Genomic DNA, 16,923 nt, shown 5'->3' on the forward strand with positions numbered 1-16,923 from the left:
GTTGATATTCTCTACCACCAACCTATTTCTAATACAGTTGATAATAATTTAAGCACAAACAATGTCTGTCAACTCATGCACACTCCAATACATGTTTGGTGCTAAAATATCACTGTCATCTGTGACATTGTCACTGAATAGTATCCCCTCCAAGCTCACACTTTTCAGCTCTGCTTTCAGTTCTTTGTCTTCTTTTTTCAGTGTTTCTAGCTCCTTATTTTGGAACTGCAATACAGCATTGAGTTTGCTCAGCTGAGCTTTCAGTGTATCATTATCTTGTTTCATAGTTACAACAGTGACAGCTGTTTTTTTTTTTTTTTTTTTTTTTTTTTGTGTGTGTGTGTGGCATGGTTTTACCACCCGAAAACGCCTAAAATTACCAATTTTTGTTATCTTGGTTTACCCACTAAATTTCAACCAATCTGTTTCAAATTTGGCCTGTATTTAGTTTAAGTTTTACTGTTTGCATGTCTGAAATCAGCTTAAGATTTTGTCATATCTTCACATTGTAAATAGGGTTTGAATTTTGTGAAAAGTTGTGTGTATGGAAAAACGGTTCCATCATGGTTTCCCTGATAACATAAGAACTAAACATGCTATTTGTATGAAATTTCACACAAACACTGTTAGATGAACAGGGAACAATGTGTTGGTAGGTCGATAAGAACACTGTCTCTTTGTTCAAATACCTATATTCAAACAATGACCACGGTTCTGCAATCAAAGAAAAGAAAAGAGAACTGAGAAACTGACTAATTGATGTGCACATATTGTCCAGTTAAACGAAATAATCATCATAATGATGCCATGCATTGAAAGGAAAAAGAAGAACCGAGAAACCGACTTATTGATGTGCACGTATTATCCAGTTAAACGTGAAAAACAATCATCCAGTCAAATACGAAAGAATAATCATAAGGATGCCATGTATCGAAAGGAGCTTAATATCCTATACAACTAATACTACGATTAAATCACGGAATAGAACTCACAGATAGATAAAGATGAATGATCGTTTAGAACTACCATATTGACGTTACGTAGCAACCAGTCTCAAGGAGTAGCTTCCCTTGGCTAAACTGTCTATTTACAAAAAGAAACAAAAATGAACCATAATCCGTTAGTAGGAAAAAAAGTCATTGAAAAAAAGTCAATGTTGTTTTGGTCTTCTAAATTATGTGAAAAACTGGAAAAGTAAAAATTCATTTATAAGGCCTAAATTACCAAAAGCTGCCAACAAAATGTAGCAAAATGTGTAATGAGCACATACTGAAAATTTGAGCTCAATCTGATGAATAGTTTTTTTTAGATAGTTGGGAAATGGTGAACATAAATGGCGAAAATTGCGTTTTGAGAAAATGGGCTTTAAAGTTTTCATTTTGACTGCATCCTTATTAAGTATGTATTAAAGTACATGTACTTCAAATGACTTTTTTTTCATCATGTGCTGCATGCTTGAATAGTTTCTGACTCACTGTACTACTCATGGGCCCCTGCATGGTAATACTCCTCAGTTTTTTCACCCTCCTGGTCCGCAGCAGTCAACGCTTTATGTCGTCGAGCAAACTTCATCACAGCACATGCCTGTATTTGTCCTGATGCAACTCTTTTTCTGTCCAGCTGAGCAAAGCACTGCTTAGTCCACACTCCAGGCTCCATTCCAAGGGAGTGAAAAATGACCAGCCTGCCTAACTCTCCATCATTATACACAATGGTGGCATCTGCAACTGTCAGGCTCAGTCTTTTGCGGCCTACAAATGTTGTTTTAGGACATCCTTCCAGATCAGATTGTGAAAGCTTTCATTTGTGTTCTGGCTGTCCCCATGGAGACACCTTTCCAGCAAACTGTCCTGGGTGAGTGTTGGAGGGCCATTAGGGTGTGATGGTGTGTTAGACAATATTCTTTTTTTTATGCTCATTTCCTTGTTCAACGTCTTTCTCATCTACATGGTCATAGCCTTCAGATGGCCTTAGTGGTCGGCGAGGCTCTAAACACCATAATTTGAATTTCTCACCCAGCAGCCCAGTAACTGAAAGAGACGTAACTCTTCACGTGAGTGGAAGTAAGGGAGGGAACCTCTGCCTGCTGCAAAACTGGCCATGAGTCAGCAATTGCTCCCTTTGTTCTCTTGCCTGCAATGTTTAATCAGCATGTCAAGTGGCAACATACACCCCTCATCAGCCAAAAGCAAGATGAGAAAGCACACACTAGTTGAAACATTGGGTCACTGCTGAGAAAAGCAGCATTTGTAAGCAATCACTGAAGACAGCATTGTCAGACAGGTCAGAAGATGGCATTTATGGACTGGTTACTCCAGTGGTACGTTGATCAGCAATCACTGCAGTAAATATCTGAAAGTATGGTAACTCTTATATTTTTGAGAGTATGAAAAGGAGAGCATATCAGCTTTCTTGTGGTTAACCCAGATGCCACTGGAATCAGAAGGAAATACACCACACTGAGCCCTGAAATGGCCCTTTTGTCGAAGGCTGGGCTATAGGCAACATGATCTGATAGGACACAGTGCTGAACTGGAAAGGTGCATCAACATATTTGATTTTAAAAGCCAGTCGACGAAATGAAAAGAGGTGAGATAGAAAAGGACATTAAAAAAAACAACAACAAGAATCTATCAAGGGATATTTCAGTCATAGACAACAATATTGAAGAGCATTGTGTGAATAATGTCAAAGATGTTTAACTGTCAGGCCTCTGGCCCACAATTATTGGAGTGACAACAAAAAGCGGTGAATTTAACATGTATTGATTTACACAGAATGTTGTGTAAAATTGCTTTTTTCAGCTCACAGTTGTTTACACAGCCGAACTGACTGCCCTAGTTCTCGCATTGAAACAGGTCCAAGAACCTCTCATTAGAAAGTTATTTTCTCTGATTCTCTGTTGGCTCTTCAAGACATCGTTGGCTGAAATATACACCATTCTATGCTGGTGGGGTTTCACAAACTATATGCACAACATCGGCCTGGTTTGGTTTCTGACATTACTACACAGACATTACACTGCAGATTCTCTCAAGACTCTTTGTTTCTTGATGTCCTTCTGTGGACACTAATGGACTTTTTGAAAGATGTGAACATGCTAAATCAGATTTGAATGTTTTAGACTCTGGAAGTTTTCTTTTAAACTTATTGAGTGAAATGTTTTAAACAGTGACTCGTTTTTGTTGTATTTTTTTTACCCTTGACTTGAAGTAGATAGCCTTGAGATGGCCTTAGTGGTCAGGGAGGCTCTAAGCACCATAATTTGATTGATTTGAATTGAATTGTGTCCTATCTTCTTAAAGAAATTTCCTGTTTCAAATTGACTTCTTTGCTGCTGTCAGTGTCCAACATGATGATTCTTGTTAAATGTGGATGACATTGATGTTAATCAAATTTTTCTTTACTTTTGGTAAAAACCCAGGTGTATGTTTACAATCTGAAATCTCAATAATTAGAGTGAATTGGATGTTGCAGTTTTTGAAAATGGTGTGTATATAAGTACCACTATCATATATATTTCTAGAATAAAAATCTTGGGTTCAGGTGGTATTCAGCCCTGAAATGGCCCCAATGCAGTCAGCTGGGCTTTAAGCTACATGATCTGATTTGATTTTGACTAAAATTTTCCATATTGAACATCTGTACTGATTTAAAAGCTTCATTGTTCTACATTCTGTTCTTTTTCAGCAACCTAGAGAAATTTGACCAACAGTCACACAGAGATGGACAAACAGAATGGATCATTAACCTTGGAAAGGGATTGTGTGAAAGAACAAAATATCTTGTCAAGAAACTCTTCAGTGCCTAGATTGTCTCTGGCTAGTGGCTTGAGGTTTCTCGTCACTATTCTGTGGCCTGTTTGCAGTCTGATTGGCAATAACTTGTATAAGCAACATGTTTTCTTGATTCACAGTCCTGGTGAAGTAGTGAGACCTTTCCAATTTCTGAAATGTCTTGGAATGTGAAGAGGGAGAAAATTCCTGTGAAACAAACACAGGACCCTTGCTGCTTAGTCTGACACTCCACCACTTTGCCTCCACTCCACCATGCGTGGGTGTATTTGCATGTGTGGTAGTGTGTGTGTGGGAGGTGTGGATGGGAGATGGATAGCCAGATAAAGAGAGTGAAACAAAAAAAGGAGGGGTGGGGGGGCGTTTAAGAAATGTGCACCATCAGTCGGCAACCTTATTCCTTGTATGTACAGAATACACACACACACACACATGCACACACACACACACACACACACACGTACATGCACACACACGTGCGCATGCACACACACACACAAATAAACTATTTATAAAGTCAAAGAAAGCCAGAAATTCTCACTCCTTCCTTTTAATTGGTATTAACTTGTAGATTCTTGTGTTTACATTTGTGAGTCAAAAATATTGCATTGTTAAGTTCCCTTCAGAGAGTTGGGGATAGTAATAACTATGATATGGTTCTGTTTCCCTCAGGAAAAAGGGTTAAAAAAAGAAGAAAGAAGTAATGTATTTGATGTATTTTTGTGTTGTACAGAGATGAGATATCAGAAAGGTAAAAGTTGATTCAGTCATCTGATGTATACATTAAGGAACCCCTTTGCAAGTGGATTGGAGCTACCACAGTGACTTCAGCAGTTCAGATCCATGGAGACCTGACATGACATCCCTGTGGGAAACAGGAGAGTGGAAACATTGCACAGTAGTGGTGATGAACCTTCACTGTACTGAATTGGCAGAACAGTTCCTTCCTTTTTTTTTTTTTTAAATAATCAAATATCCATTCTTTTTTCTTAAAAAAAAAATTAGATTATCCTAGATTGTACTGCATTGTATTGTATTACTCTTTTGTCACAATAATTTCTCTGTGGGTTTCTGTGTGTGAAATTTGGACTGCTCTCCCCTTGGAGAGCATGCCACCACACTGAGAGTACCACCCATTTTTTAAATATATTTTTTTCTGCCTTCAGTTTGTTTTCCTATCAAAGTGGATTTTTCTACAGAATTTTACCAGGGACAACCTTTTCCAGTTTTGTTGCTGTGGGTTCTTTTATTTGCGCTAAGTGCATGTTTCACATGGGACCTCGGTTTATCATTTCATCCGAATGACTACTGTCGAGACCACCACTCAAGGTCTAGTGGAAGAGGAGAGAATACTGGTGATTGTGGGATTCGAACCAGTGTGCTCAGATTCTCTTGCTTCCTTGCGGACACGTTACCACTAAGCGAACACTTGACTGTGTTTTCATGTATTCCTCATATTCTGTATGGGAATATTTGTTGCTTATTTCCTATTGTTGAGGCCAGGCAGTAAATACGCAAATCTTTATCAAGTTCATGATCTTGTTACTCCTTTTCTGACTTAGCAGGTCTCGCAGACCTACACTTTCTAAACAGGGAATTTATGTTTGTGTATGATTTTCGATTTATGTTCGTATCTTGTTATGTACTATACCCCCCAATATTCCTTGTGACCCTGGTATGCTTTGTAATAAAGACATATTCTATTCTATTCTTTCCACTATTCTTAACACTTTTCATTCCTGTGTCATGGGTCTCACAAACCTACACTTAATGAATCATGTGCAGTAGAGAGTTTACTGTTGCATTTCTTCTTTATCGAGGATGGGTTTGACAGACACATGATGTGGGAACAATACTATTTCAAATAGCAAAGTATGATGAAGGTTAATGGCAGGTTACATGTGGGCCACTGCTTTCTCATGCTTTCTGACCATCTGAATCATGAGGGAAGCTCCGAGTGGATACATTGTTGGGGAACTTCTCAGAAAATTAATGAAGATCGATTTGTGTGATCATCTCAGGTGTTGGCAGGTGCAAGCATTTTATAGCTGATGACAAGGACCCCCTTTTCATATTTTTCCACACCCAAGGTGTCATTCTTGAGAACAGAAAATGTATATATTTCAGAATTATGTTCATGTTTTAACAAAATTTGGGCATGTTTTGGATTTTAACCAACTTTAAAAAAAAAAAAGAGAAAAAAGATTTTTTGGTTTCTGCAATGCTTTTGTTTGTTTTTAACCTGGAGATTAAAAAAAAAATTTTTTTCTCTAAAATTATCACTTGAACATGTTGCTATGCTGGTTGTTTCTTTTCTACTGATTTTGAAATTTAAAAGGTTTTGTGGTGTGTTTGTGTATGCATGTGGGTGCGGGCGCGCGCGCGTGTTTATGTGTGTGCATGTGGGCGTGGGCATGTGTGTGTGTGTGTGTGTGTGTGTGTGTGTGTGTGACTTTTATTTAATTATAACTGAACTGTCATTGTCTGTGCAGAAGTGGCTATTGTGGTCAGCAAGGCAGTACAAAGTGTGTGAGCACAGAGGGTGAAATGTTTGGTGGGCTAGTGTCTGTATCAGCTGCAGACGTTGAGTTGACACAGTTTTGTTGGGAGCATAACTTTTCTGTGAATTGTAATTCTTTTTTTTTGTGTATTATTTGTTTCTTATTTTGATTTTGGATAATAATTGTCCTATTTATATTGATACTTTTTATGCATCAAAATGAAGTAATACCCCTTTAGTGAATGTCCACTGACTTGATACAGTTCATGGACATATTTCCCTGAAACATTGTCCTGTAATAAGAGTCTTGATGATTATTATTTAAAAATTATCATGGAATGATTTCATAAATATTGTACAGAAACCATTTTTAAGATAATGTTGTAAATGAATGTTGTTGAAAAGCTTTATTCATGGTATATTATTCAACTTATCATTGTCGTGTTTGTAAATGTCATGATTTGAATAAATTGTATGAAAAAAAAAGAAAGAAAAAAGAAGATGTGTGTTGGTGTGTATTGTCATGTTCATGAAATGTCTTAGAGTTTTAGTTTCACGGAGGTGTCAGAGTGTGTGGACACATACATATACACTATGCTACATCTGCTGGGGGGATGGGTGGGGAGGTGGATGTCCGATCTTCACACAACCAGCTTGCTGATGAGGCTGTAAGAGCCTATCCTAAATACAAGACATTAACTTGAAATAAGTAGAGAAAAATTTATTTTGTTGATGAGCAAAAAGGTATTCATGAAAATATAGTGAAGGGAAAGAAACTTTGAAGGCTAATGATTGGGAAAAAATAATTGTTGAAAAAACAGTTCATGTGTGTTGGTATTTTACAATTACTTGATCATGGTTGATCAAGATGCATACATATCTCACTGTGTCTGAAAACACTTACTTGTCTCTCTCTCTTCTGCTCACAGATCAAAATCACTGTCAGCAGTCAACTATTTCATCCATGTTTGTTAAATTTCTGGCAATATATCAGGTATTGTTTTACAGAGTTAAGAAACTGTGTTAAATTTCTGGCAATATATCGGGTATTGTTTTACAGAGTTAAGAAACTGCCTGTGCCACATGCACTTGCACACATTAAATATCAGCACTTAGTATTACTACTACTATTGGTACCTTGCACAAATACATTTCAAAGCAAACTTGCTGGCGTCATATGCACTCAAACACACTGAAAATAAACAATGAGTGACTACTACTACTACTAGTGCTATTGATACCTCACAGCAGTATTTTATTTTACTTGACTTACCCACCATTCAACACATGGAGACAAAGCATAGTACTTGTGTGCACATTTTCATTTTCACTTTTTTTATGGAGCATGCACATACCCACATCCCACAAAACCAAGTCCAACATAATTTATCATAGATTTTGAATTGAAGACATGATTTTTATACACTAGAGATTTTGAGACAATTGCAACTCTTGTAAGGAAAAAGAAAAGTCCAGCTGTATGTTGTACATACCATGTTCAGTAACATTTACAAACAGGCCAAAGACCACAAATGTTTTCCTATGAATTTATAGAGAACAATGAGATGAGCACTCACTGATCATTCAGGGAAAAGTTAAACGGCCACAAAAATATTCCAACATTCACAAATCATTTTGGGGAAAGTTAAAGGGCCACAAAATTCCCAACATTCTGAGAAAAATAAAAGGACTACCGAAACGTTCCAACATTGTTCAGTCTGGGAAAAGTTAAAGGGCCACAAAAATGTTCCAAAATTCTCTAAACATTCTGGAAAAAATTAAAGGGGCACAGAAATATTCCTGTATTCACTAACCATTCTGGCAAAAGTTAAAGGACCATAAAAATGTTACAGTGTTCACAATGGAAAGTCAAAGGGCCACAAAGATTTTCTTGCGGAAGAGGATGTAGGCGACAATGACCCAGAAAGCGGTGCCCCACACAGTCTTTAGCAGCAGTTTCCAGTGTACCTCCTCCACGACCCAGTTGATGGGCAGCACACGCCAGAATATTTCATGACAGAAGAAGATCACGATGCTGTTCATTCCTGCACACACGAGTGCACTCAGGAACAGGCATAGGACAAAACTGAATGCTCATGCATGCACGCATGCACACACACACTGTTAATGGCACAAACACTGAAACAGAAATAGGGAAAACTTGATGACAGAAAGACACAAAATTTCACACACATGAATAATTCAGGGTATTTCTTAACGTAACGAAAAGAGCCAGTTCATGTTCAAGATGTAGGTGACTTTATTTTAATTGATCTTTTACGTTGCTTGGGGTTTTCTTTGATTGGATGTAAGAATGGACAAGTATTCATTTCTGAAGTGGCTGGTTTGCAGTCCGCTGGGCAATAAGCAACATGGTATATCTTATTTTACTTTAGGATGTTTCTAGCATGATTTTAACTCTTTAGTTCCTGCACAGGTTGCTTCGCTGTAGGCAACAATAAACAGATATTTTATAAGCAGATAAATGAACGGACGACACTGTACCTGGGTAGGTGAAGGGCTGTCCAGTCCACAGGCCCCACACGTCAATGAGCAAGTAGAAAGCGGTCAGCACAAGGAAGGCAAAACTGGCCGTGGTCAGCACAAAGGACAGGGACCTGTCAGGCCAGCGGTCAACATGTGTTACACCTTTCTCTTATTGTTTTCATATACCACACTTCTTTAATGTGTCACACCTTTTCATATTGTTTATATGTATCAGACCACCTCTTCATATAGTTTACACCTCCCCTACCTCTTCCTTGTCTTCAGTTTCTTCAGTTTTAGAGTTATGCATGCGTGTAAATGACTGGTGTGACAGCGCTTAGATTTGTCTCTGCACAAGATCCAGCGCCATAATATAAATACTATCATCATCATCATTATTATTATTATATCGTACCTCTTCATATAGTTTACATGTACCACACCTTCATATTGTTTACATGTATCAGACCTTCTATTCACATAGTTTACACATGACATATTTATGCACATCAGACCTTTTCAAATAGTTAACATGTATCAGACCTATCCTTATGATTTGCTTGTGTCAGACCTCTTCATATTGTTTACATGTATCAGGCCTTCTCTTCAAAAAGTTTCCCAGGATCATACCTTCTCTTAATATAGTTTAAATTACATACATCAGACCTCTTTATATACTTTTCATATAACAGATCTCTTCATATAGTTTACATGAATTGGACCTTCTATTCTTATAGTTTACATGTATCAGCCCTCTTGATAATATACAGTTTACATGTATTAGACCTTCTCTTAATATAGTTTACACATATTAAACCTCTTTGTATAGTTTAAAACACCTGTTAATATAGTTTACATGCATCAGACTTCTTCATATTATAGTTAACTAATATCAAACCTCATATTTTGATATGTATCACACCTCTTCATATTGTTTACATGTATCAAAAGTTTTTTTATTTTTAGTTAACATGTATCATACTTTCTCTTCAAGTAGTTAAATCGTGCCAGACTTTTTCTTTAAGGGGTTTCCGTGTATCAGACCTTCACTTCATGTATCAGACCTCTTAAATAGTTCGCTGTGCTCGTGTGCCTGAAACAGCCGTTAGTGCGTTCAGTGAGAGGCCAGCAGTAGACCGTGTGCATCACGCATGATTTATATCATCTCTTGATATTTTTTTAAAAACACTTATGAAGACATGCCTACTTCTATGAAGTGGTCCATATTTATTTCATGTGAAGTCTGTACATGTCATGACACACACAAGGACACTGACCAGATGTTTTTGTTGACAGGAATCCAGCCGTCATTCTGACTACATTTGCTGAGGATAGCAGCAGGCACACCCTGCACACGTCAGTCACCATTGTAACTAAATATATCAGCGCACAGACTAAGGTTAAATGTTAAAAGGTCAAGGGCCATTTACAGCCACCGTGCAGTAAATTGATATTGACTATGTCTAGGGCTTGGCATAGAAAGGTGAGTCCTAACCTCTCCTTCCGCCGTTTTAACCTACCCCAGTCCACGTCAGGTGCTTGTCCACATCTGTGAAGAGTGAGGAACATCAGAGTGAAGTGCCTCTCCGAAAGACGAATGGGGCCTTGAACCCTGCCTCGTTGTTTACCCACTCAATCCTTCGTCATGGGTTATTTCAGAGACATTCTCGCTGTATGTATATATATGCTGCACACTGGACCTCAGTTTATGGTCTCTTTCAAAGAACTGTCATCCAGACCAGCACTCAAGGTCTAGTGGCGGTGGAAAAAAAATCTGGGAAGTGTGGGATTTGATCCCGTATGCTCTGATTCTCTGGCTTCCTAGGCAGACGCTTTACCACTTGACCACCACTCCTGACTTTTGCTGATGATTTGTACTTCTGTAAGCATGCTGACAAAACAGTATGGATGATCATAAAACAGTGTGGAGGAATATGAAGTGAAAGGTGTACTGTACTGGCAACAGATCCCATTCACCTGTCCCGAGGCCCCATTCGACTTATCTTTGATTGTGCTGCCACCCCCACTGGCCTCTTGACAGTTTCTCTCTGTCCCGTTTAGCTTACCCGCCGTTCCTGTTTCGCCTATTCTCCTTCTCTCTATCTCCGTCTCGAACACACACATGAACATATGCACACACACACACACACACACACACACACACACACACACACACACACACACACACTTCATACCTGGAGTAATAAAACATGTTTGTTGACACACACCAATGCTCAGATGACTAACAGATCAAAGAGGCGTGTACACAGACGCAAAAAGACGAACGTCTGGAGAAACTGAAGTCTGTCTGATTTGGGGGAGAAGTCTCACAGTTTAAAGACAGCACCTCAAACCAGTACATAGATGAACTGAAGTCGGGACGAACACTTTCGTGATAGGCAAATCAAGAATAGGCGCATCAGAATAGGCGTATTGGGAGTAGGCCCGCCTGGATTATTGTAATTCCCTACTTGTCGGTTCACCCAGCTACCTCATCATTAGGCTTCAGAAAGTCCAGAACTATGCTGCTTGTCTTGTCTTTCGTTCCTGTAATCACGTCTCTCCTCTCCTTCATGCTCTACACTGGCTCCCAGTACAAGAAAGAATTACTTACAAAGTCGTCTCTTTTTGTTTCAAGTCCATTGAGGCTTCTGGTCCACAGTATCTTTCTGATCTCATTCATCCTTACATACCCTCACGCCAACTCCACTCTTCTTCTGACACCCGTATGTTCAGGATCCCCCCTGCTCGAGCAAAAACGTATGGCCAACGCAGTTTTTCATACCAAACCCCCTTTCTTTGGAATCAACTTCCTCAGCTTCTCCTTCACTCATCTTCGCTGCTTTCTTTTAAATCCAGTCTGGAGACCCACGTTTTCCCTCCTGAATTATTCTCAACAGCTCATCCCTTTCCAGTCAGAACTATAACGACTATTAGCGAGTGAGTGAGTTTTGTCAGTTTCAGAAATTGTTGGGTGTATTTTTGATTGTGTACTATTTACGACTGTGTGCTATGACATCATGACTTGTGTGTGTGTGCGTGCGTGCGTGTGTGCTTGTGTGTATGTGTGTGTGTGGGGGGGGAGCTGCGGGGGGGATAACTTTTGATAATGTTTGGTATCTTGTGGTCAATTTCTTCCTTTACGTATGTGTTGTATCTGTAAACGCCTAGGGCTTATTTTCCAGATTAGGCGTAAATGCTCATAATAATAATGATAATAATAATAGGCACATGGGGACGACCCCCTGTACTGACCGTGATGACTGCCCAGATCAGCCAGCGCACCACACGACTTCTGTGCTCTTGGTAGACGCTCAGGACGTTGCCGCTCTGTTCCACACACGTGAGTGTTAACAGCATACATGTAAACATGTGCGTGAATAAAACTGATGTGTGCATGCACTGCCATAGAGACATGCATCATTGTATCATGCACACACACACACACACACACACACACACACACACACACACACACACACAACTATATCATGAATGTTGAAGTTGTATGTTTACCACACGATCAGAACTAGTTATATTCATTCTTTGTTCACAAGGTATTTGTTTTATATTCATGTCGATATAAGTGAGCACATGCGCAAGCCTTTGATAATTTTCTACTTTTCCAAGTATGCATACGTGCATTACAGCACAGATCATACGTGAAAAGGGTCTTTGATTAAAGTAAGATATTAGGATAATTCAATATATGATCTTGATCAGATTTGCTGTTATCTTTGCATAAATTATGAATGAACAACGTTGAACTTTTGTTGTCAATATAACAGACAGATAGACAGACACCTGAGATGGCCTTAGCGGTCGGCGAGGCTCTAAGCACCATAATTTGATTTGATTTGACACACACACACACACACACACACACACACACACACACACACTCGAAAAAGACATGGTGTGTGTGAATACGATAAGACAATCACCAACCTGAACGCCGAGAAAACAGAGGAAGACGGAGGTCAGAGTACCCAGAATGCCCTCGGGGTCATAGGCCACTGTGGTCTTGTACAGCTCCTGGAGACACAGAGACAGCAGCACAACATCACGGGGATCAAGTCACAGGCACCCTCTGCAGGCTTCATACAGGTCATTCCTGTTGTTCACTCTCTTTGCTGTGCAACCAGCCTCTCAGCACAAAACATCTTCTAACTGACTACTGGCATCTGCATGATACCAACAAGGCACATTGTACATTTTACAGCTAGATCTGTGAACATCTTGTTCTGGATTTCCCCGCGGACACTCTTTTTCAGTTCACGAAGGAAATTAGTATTTTTAACTTGATTAAAATTTGACGTGGACTGAAACAGACTAGGTGCATTGACCTTTTTTAACGTTATTTTTAATGTGTTTAACTTGATTTAAATTTTACCCGGACCTAGTGACACTTGGATGAGTTAGTCTTTTTAATGCTGTATTTACTGACCTTCTAACACTATTCTAGGTTCTCTTCAGCTGGTTTTAAGAACTGACAGGTGATCAGCTCTGAATGACCCTTGAGGTCGGATAGGCTACAAACAGCATAATTAGTTTTATTTGATTCTGTTCAATCATAAGGTTTATTTTCTCACTGACGAATAAGTTTATCTTCGAGAAAAAATAGAACTGTAAGTCAAGGTTTTTCTAACCCTAAAAATAGGCCTAAGTGATTGATGGTCGTTATTTACTTCCCAGATAACAACGTTCTGGAGTCTGAGAAAATGTTAGAAACACCAGCCGCCAGCCAAGTAATTAGAACCGCTGACTGACGAGTGGTAGAACGTGGAATGGATCGATTCCAAGTAAAGTGGGTTTTTTTCGGCACGCGGCTGGCTCCTACTGGAGCGGAGTGAGCTAGGGTCAAATGGGAAGACAGGCCTCACGGGTGTGTCTTTGGGAGTGTAGCTCAAATTTCCTTACTGCAGGTATCGCTATCTCTCGGGACACTGGGGTATAAAATGAAAGAGAGCGCAGAGGACAGCCCTGTCACGTCGTCCCAATCATCATCCTCATTCATCATCAATGTAGAAAAAAAGTCGAATATTCTGTGGCCTCTCAGGGTCGCTCTCATGGTGACACCAGTTCCGATCTCCTTCACTTTCAGCAGAGCTTGGCGTGAGCCCGGTCAAGGTCTTCAGTGTGGGCAGATTCACGGTGGGCTGTCACTGAAGGGACGTGGTGGCGGTCTCCACTCTGGAGATGATGCTCACTCTGGTGTTCCACGACAAAGCGATTGTTGTCCTCGGTAGCGGACTTGGTAGGTGGGGTCCTTCATATGCTGAATCTGAACAGGCACTCTTGAACACAACCGACGTGGCTCAACAGCAATGTAGGGTTTCCTCTGGTGTGTGGCGTCCTGGCAACCTAACAGCCATAGCCTGTAGACTGCCGACGCTGAGACTGCAGCAGATGAAGCCGTGTCTGGCTGTGTTCGGGGGACTCGGAATGAGCAGTCCTGGAGTAACGCCACAGAAAGCGAAGGCTGCAGATGAAGGGCAGCGAAAACAAACCCAAAAAACATACATAAGTCCAGGAATCATTAACCCTAGAATATGAGAATCAATCACTTATTATTTACCAACCAACCAACCAACAATCAAGTCCGGTCAGATCTCACCTCTCCTCATCCCCACTCTTGATATTGTATAGTGTACACCCTTTTCAGGGCGGGGACTGGATGTAAAAAAAAAGCAAAAAAAAAGCGCCAGTGCTTATCTATTATCCTCGAAAATATAGAATATGTCTTGTCATGTCTTGTCTTGTTTTGTCCTCACCCTCGTCCTCCCACCCCCCACTGGCTGTACTTGCCATCGTGTGTGGGCAAACGCCGGACTGACCTTTGGTGTAGGAAACTGAAAGAGGTGGGATTCCCCCAGCACCGTCACGTCGATATATCGCGCCGCTCCTCCGGTGCAATTTCTGTGGGCTCCCCCTTCACTCAGTCCTCCCGGGCCAGTGTACCCTCTGAGTCAATAAGATCCCTAAAATATTAACATTCTGTGTGTGTGTGTGTGTGTGTGTGTGTGTGTGTGTGTGTGTGTGTGTGTGCAGAGTCTGCATGCGGGCACACATACAAATATGCTTTTATATATGTTTATTCATAGTCCTACAATCATATTGACATAAGTTTACAGGTGGGCCAACAGCAATGTGAGAGGTGTATGATCAATGGTTTCTCCGTTGCAATGGGAAGACATTTACAGCTTAGTCTTTTGTTAAGGACTATGACTCTCAAACTAGGAGGCAAGATTGCACAGGGTCTCAGTGCCGCAGCCTTGCGGGCGAGCTGGCCTTTGGGAACCACTTTCCTAAAACCCTCTTGGTCAAAAGAGTGGGGATGTAACTTGTGCAAGACACACTCCACTAAAACCAAATTCTAGCCCAGATAGTCGGGACGGCAGTTGCTTCCTCTGCTGTTCTGATGGCCATAGTCGGACACGACTGACTTTCATACATACAACTATATATCAAGTAATGCATCCAGTTTGGCTAGTGTATAACTGTGTTGTGGAGGGGATGTGGTTAGGCATTGGACTTCTGATCCAATGATCAAAGTTAGAGGCCCCGTTTCGGCATGGTGTTGTGTCACTGAGAAAGGCACTTTTCTCCGGTTTTTCCTCACTCCACCCAGGCGTGAATGACACCTATGACTTCGGTAGGGGAAGGTTAAATTGTCTGAAGGACAGGACTGGGTCCCGCCTTCCTATGCTTGGACACAGTGGATATGAAATCACCACACCTGCGGCCGTAGAAGGTTATAGGGTCTTTAACTTCACTTTAACCTTTAACATGAGTCTGAATGGATGGACATATAGAAGGACGATAAATGGATGGATGCGGAGATAAATCACATAGCTACTTAAAAAAAAACAAATTTGCAAAGTTACTACTGTCATCAACACCTATAAGAATGATTGGTACTGATCGTATATATTAATTATTATTGTTATTATCACAGCGATGGCACAGTGACATGGTGTCCATCCAAGATTAAAAGGGTTAGAAGGCCCATAGCTTTTTGTGGCCGTCGGGGAGGTGAACTCATGACCACTGTGTCTAGACTTGGCATTGGAAGGCGGGGCCCAGTCCTCCCCTTCCGCCCTTTAAACCTTCCCCCAACGGAGGTCAGGCACCCATTCACACCTGGTGGAGAGAGGAAACTCTGAGCAAAGTGCCTTTGCCAGGAACACAACGCTGTGCCAGACCGGAGCCTCGAACTCTCACCACTGGTGAACCCTGGATCAGAAGTTCAACGCCAGGCTGATATTGTCACGGCGCCTCCTTTGAATGTTGCTGTAGTGAAACGCCAGAAAAAGTTACAAGCATGCTTGTACAGATACAGGTTTGTACACCAATAATGCCCTTGTCCAACACCTGACCTATTCTGCCACAACGTCTTCAAACTTAAGGTCACATTAAAAAAAAAGAAAGAAAAAAAGGTGTGTGTGTGTGTGTGTGTGTGTGTGTGTGTGTGTGTGTGAAATCAAATCAAATTATGGTGCTTAAAACCTCGCCGACCACGATGGCCATCTCAAGGCTATCACCACGTTAGTACACACTTCAAGTCAAGGGTAAAAAAAGTACAACAAAAACTAGTCAATGCTGTGTGTGTGTGTGGTGGGGAATGGAGGGGGTGGAGGGGGCGGGCGGCACGTACGTGGGACAGTCGGGCACAGGCAGACCATAGGTGAGCCCCAGGTAGAGAGCCAGAAGCGCCAGGTGACAGAGCCACTCGGGGAGGGACACCACCACGTCACGCACCGCCGCCCAGCGACGATCCTGGTGTGAGGGGGTCCGTTAGTACATGGTGATGGTGACGGTGATATTGGTGATGATGGTGATGGTTGTGATGGTGATTATGGTGGTGGTGATGGTGACGGTGATGATGGTGGTGATGATGGTGACGGTGATATTGGTGATGATGGTGGTGGTGATGATGATGGTGGTTGTGATGATGATGGTGGTGATGGTGACGGTGGTAATGGTGACGATGGTGATGATGGTGGTGATTGTGGCGGTGGTGGTGACGGTGATGGTGACGGTGGTGATGACGGTGATGGTGGTGATGACGATGGTGATGATGGTGGTGATTGTGGCGATGGTGGTGACGATGATGGTGACGGTGGTGATGACGGTGATGGT

The 16,923-nt window shown here is 41.0% G+C and overlaps 1 protein-coding gene across 10 annotated transcripts in view; it reads right to left on the minus strand.

Moving 5' to 3' along the window:
* Window positions 1–7,565: 7,565 nt before the first annotated feature.
* LOC143293804 (heparan-alpha-glucosaminide N-acetyltransferase-like) overlaps window positions 7,566–16,923 on the minus strand; it is a 47,260-nt gene continuing 37,902 nt past the window's right edge. For 8 of the 10 annotated variants that reach the window (XM_076605062.1, XM_076605064.1, XM_076605060.1 and 5 more), the window contains exons 12-18: window positions 16,439–16,560; window positions 14,619–14,745; window positions 12,730–12,816; window positions 12,037–12,111; window positions 10,059–10,129; window positions 8,800–8,912; window positions 7,586–8,339 (exon numbers count right to left, since the gene is read on the minus strand). In XM_076605062.1, coding sequence (XP_076461177.1) covers window positions 8,164–8,339; window positions 8,800–8,912; window positions 10,059–10,129; window positions 12,037–12,111; window positions 12,730–12,816; window positions 14,619–14,745; window positions 16,439–16,560 — 771 coding nt within the window. In that variant the 3' untranslated portion in view covers window positions 7,586–8,163. Of the gene's footprint in view, window positions 8,340–8,799; window positions 8,913–10,058; window positions 10,130–12,036; window positions 12,112–12,729; window positions 12,817–14,618; window positions 14,746–16,438; window positions 16,561–16,923 lie in introns of all 10 variants that reach the window. The other 2 variants (XM_076605068.1, XM_076605069.1) reach the window with 2 other exon arrangements.

This window comes from Babylonia areolata, chromosome 19 (genome assembly GCF_041734735.1).
Source record: "Babylonia areolata isolate BAREFJ2019XMU chromosome 19, ASM4173473v1, whole genome shotgun sequence".
NCBI lineage: Eukaryota > Metazoa > Mollusca > Gastropoda > Neogastropoda > Buccinidae > Babylonia > Babylonia areolata.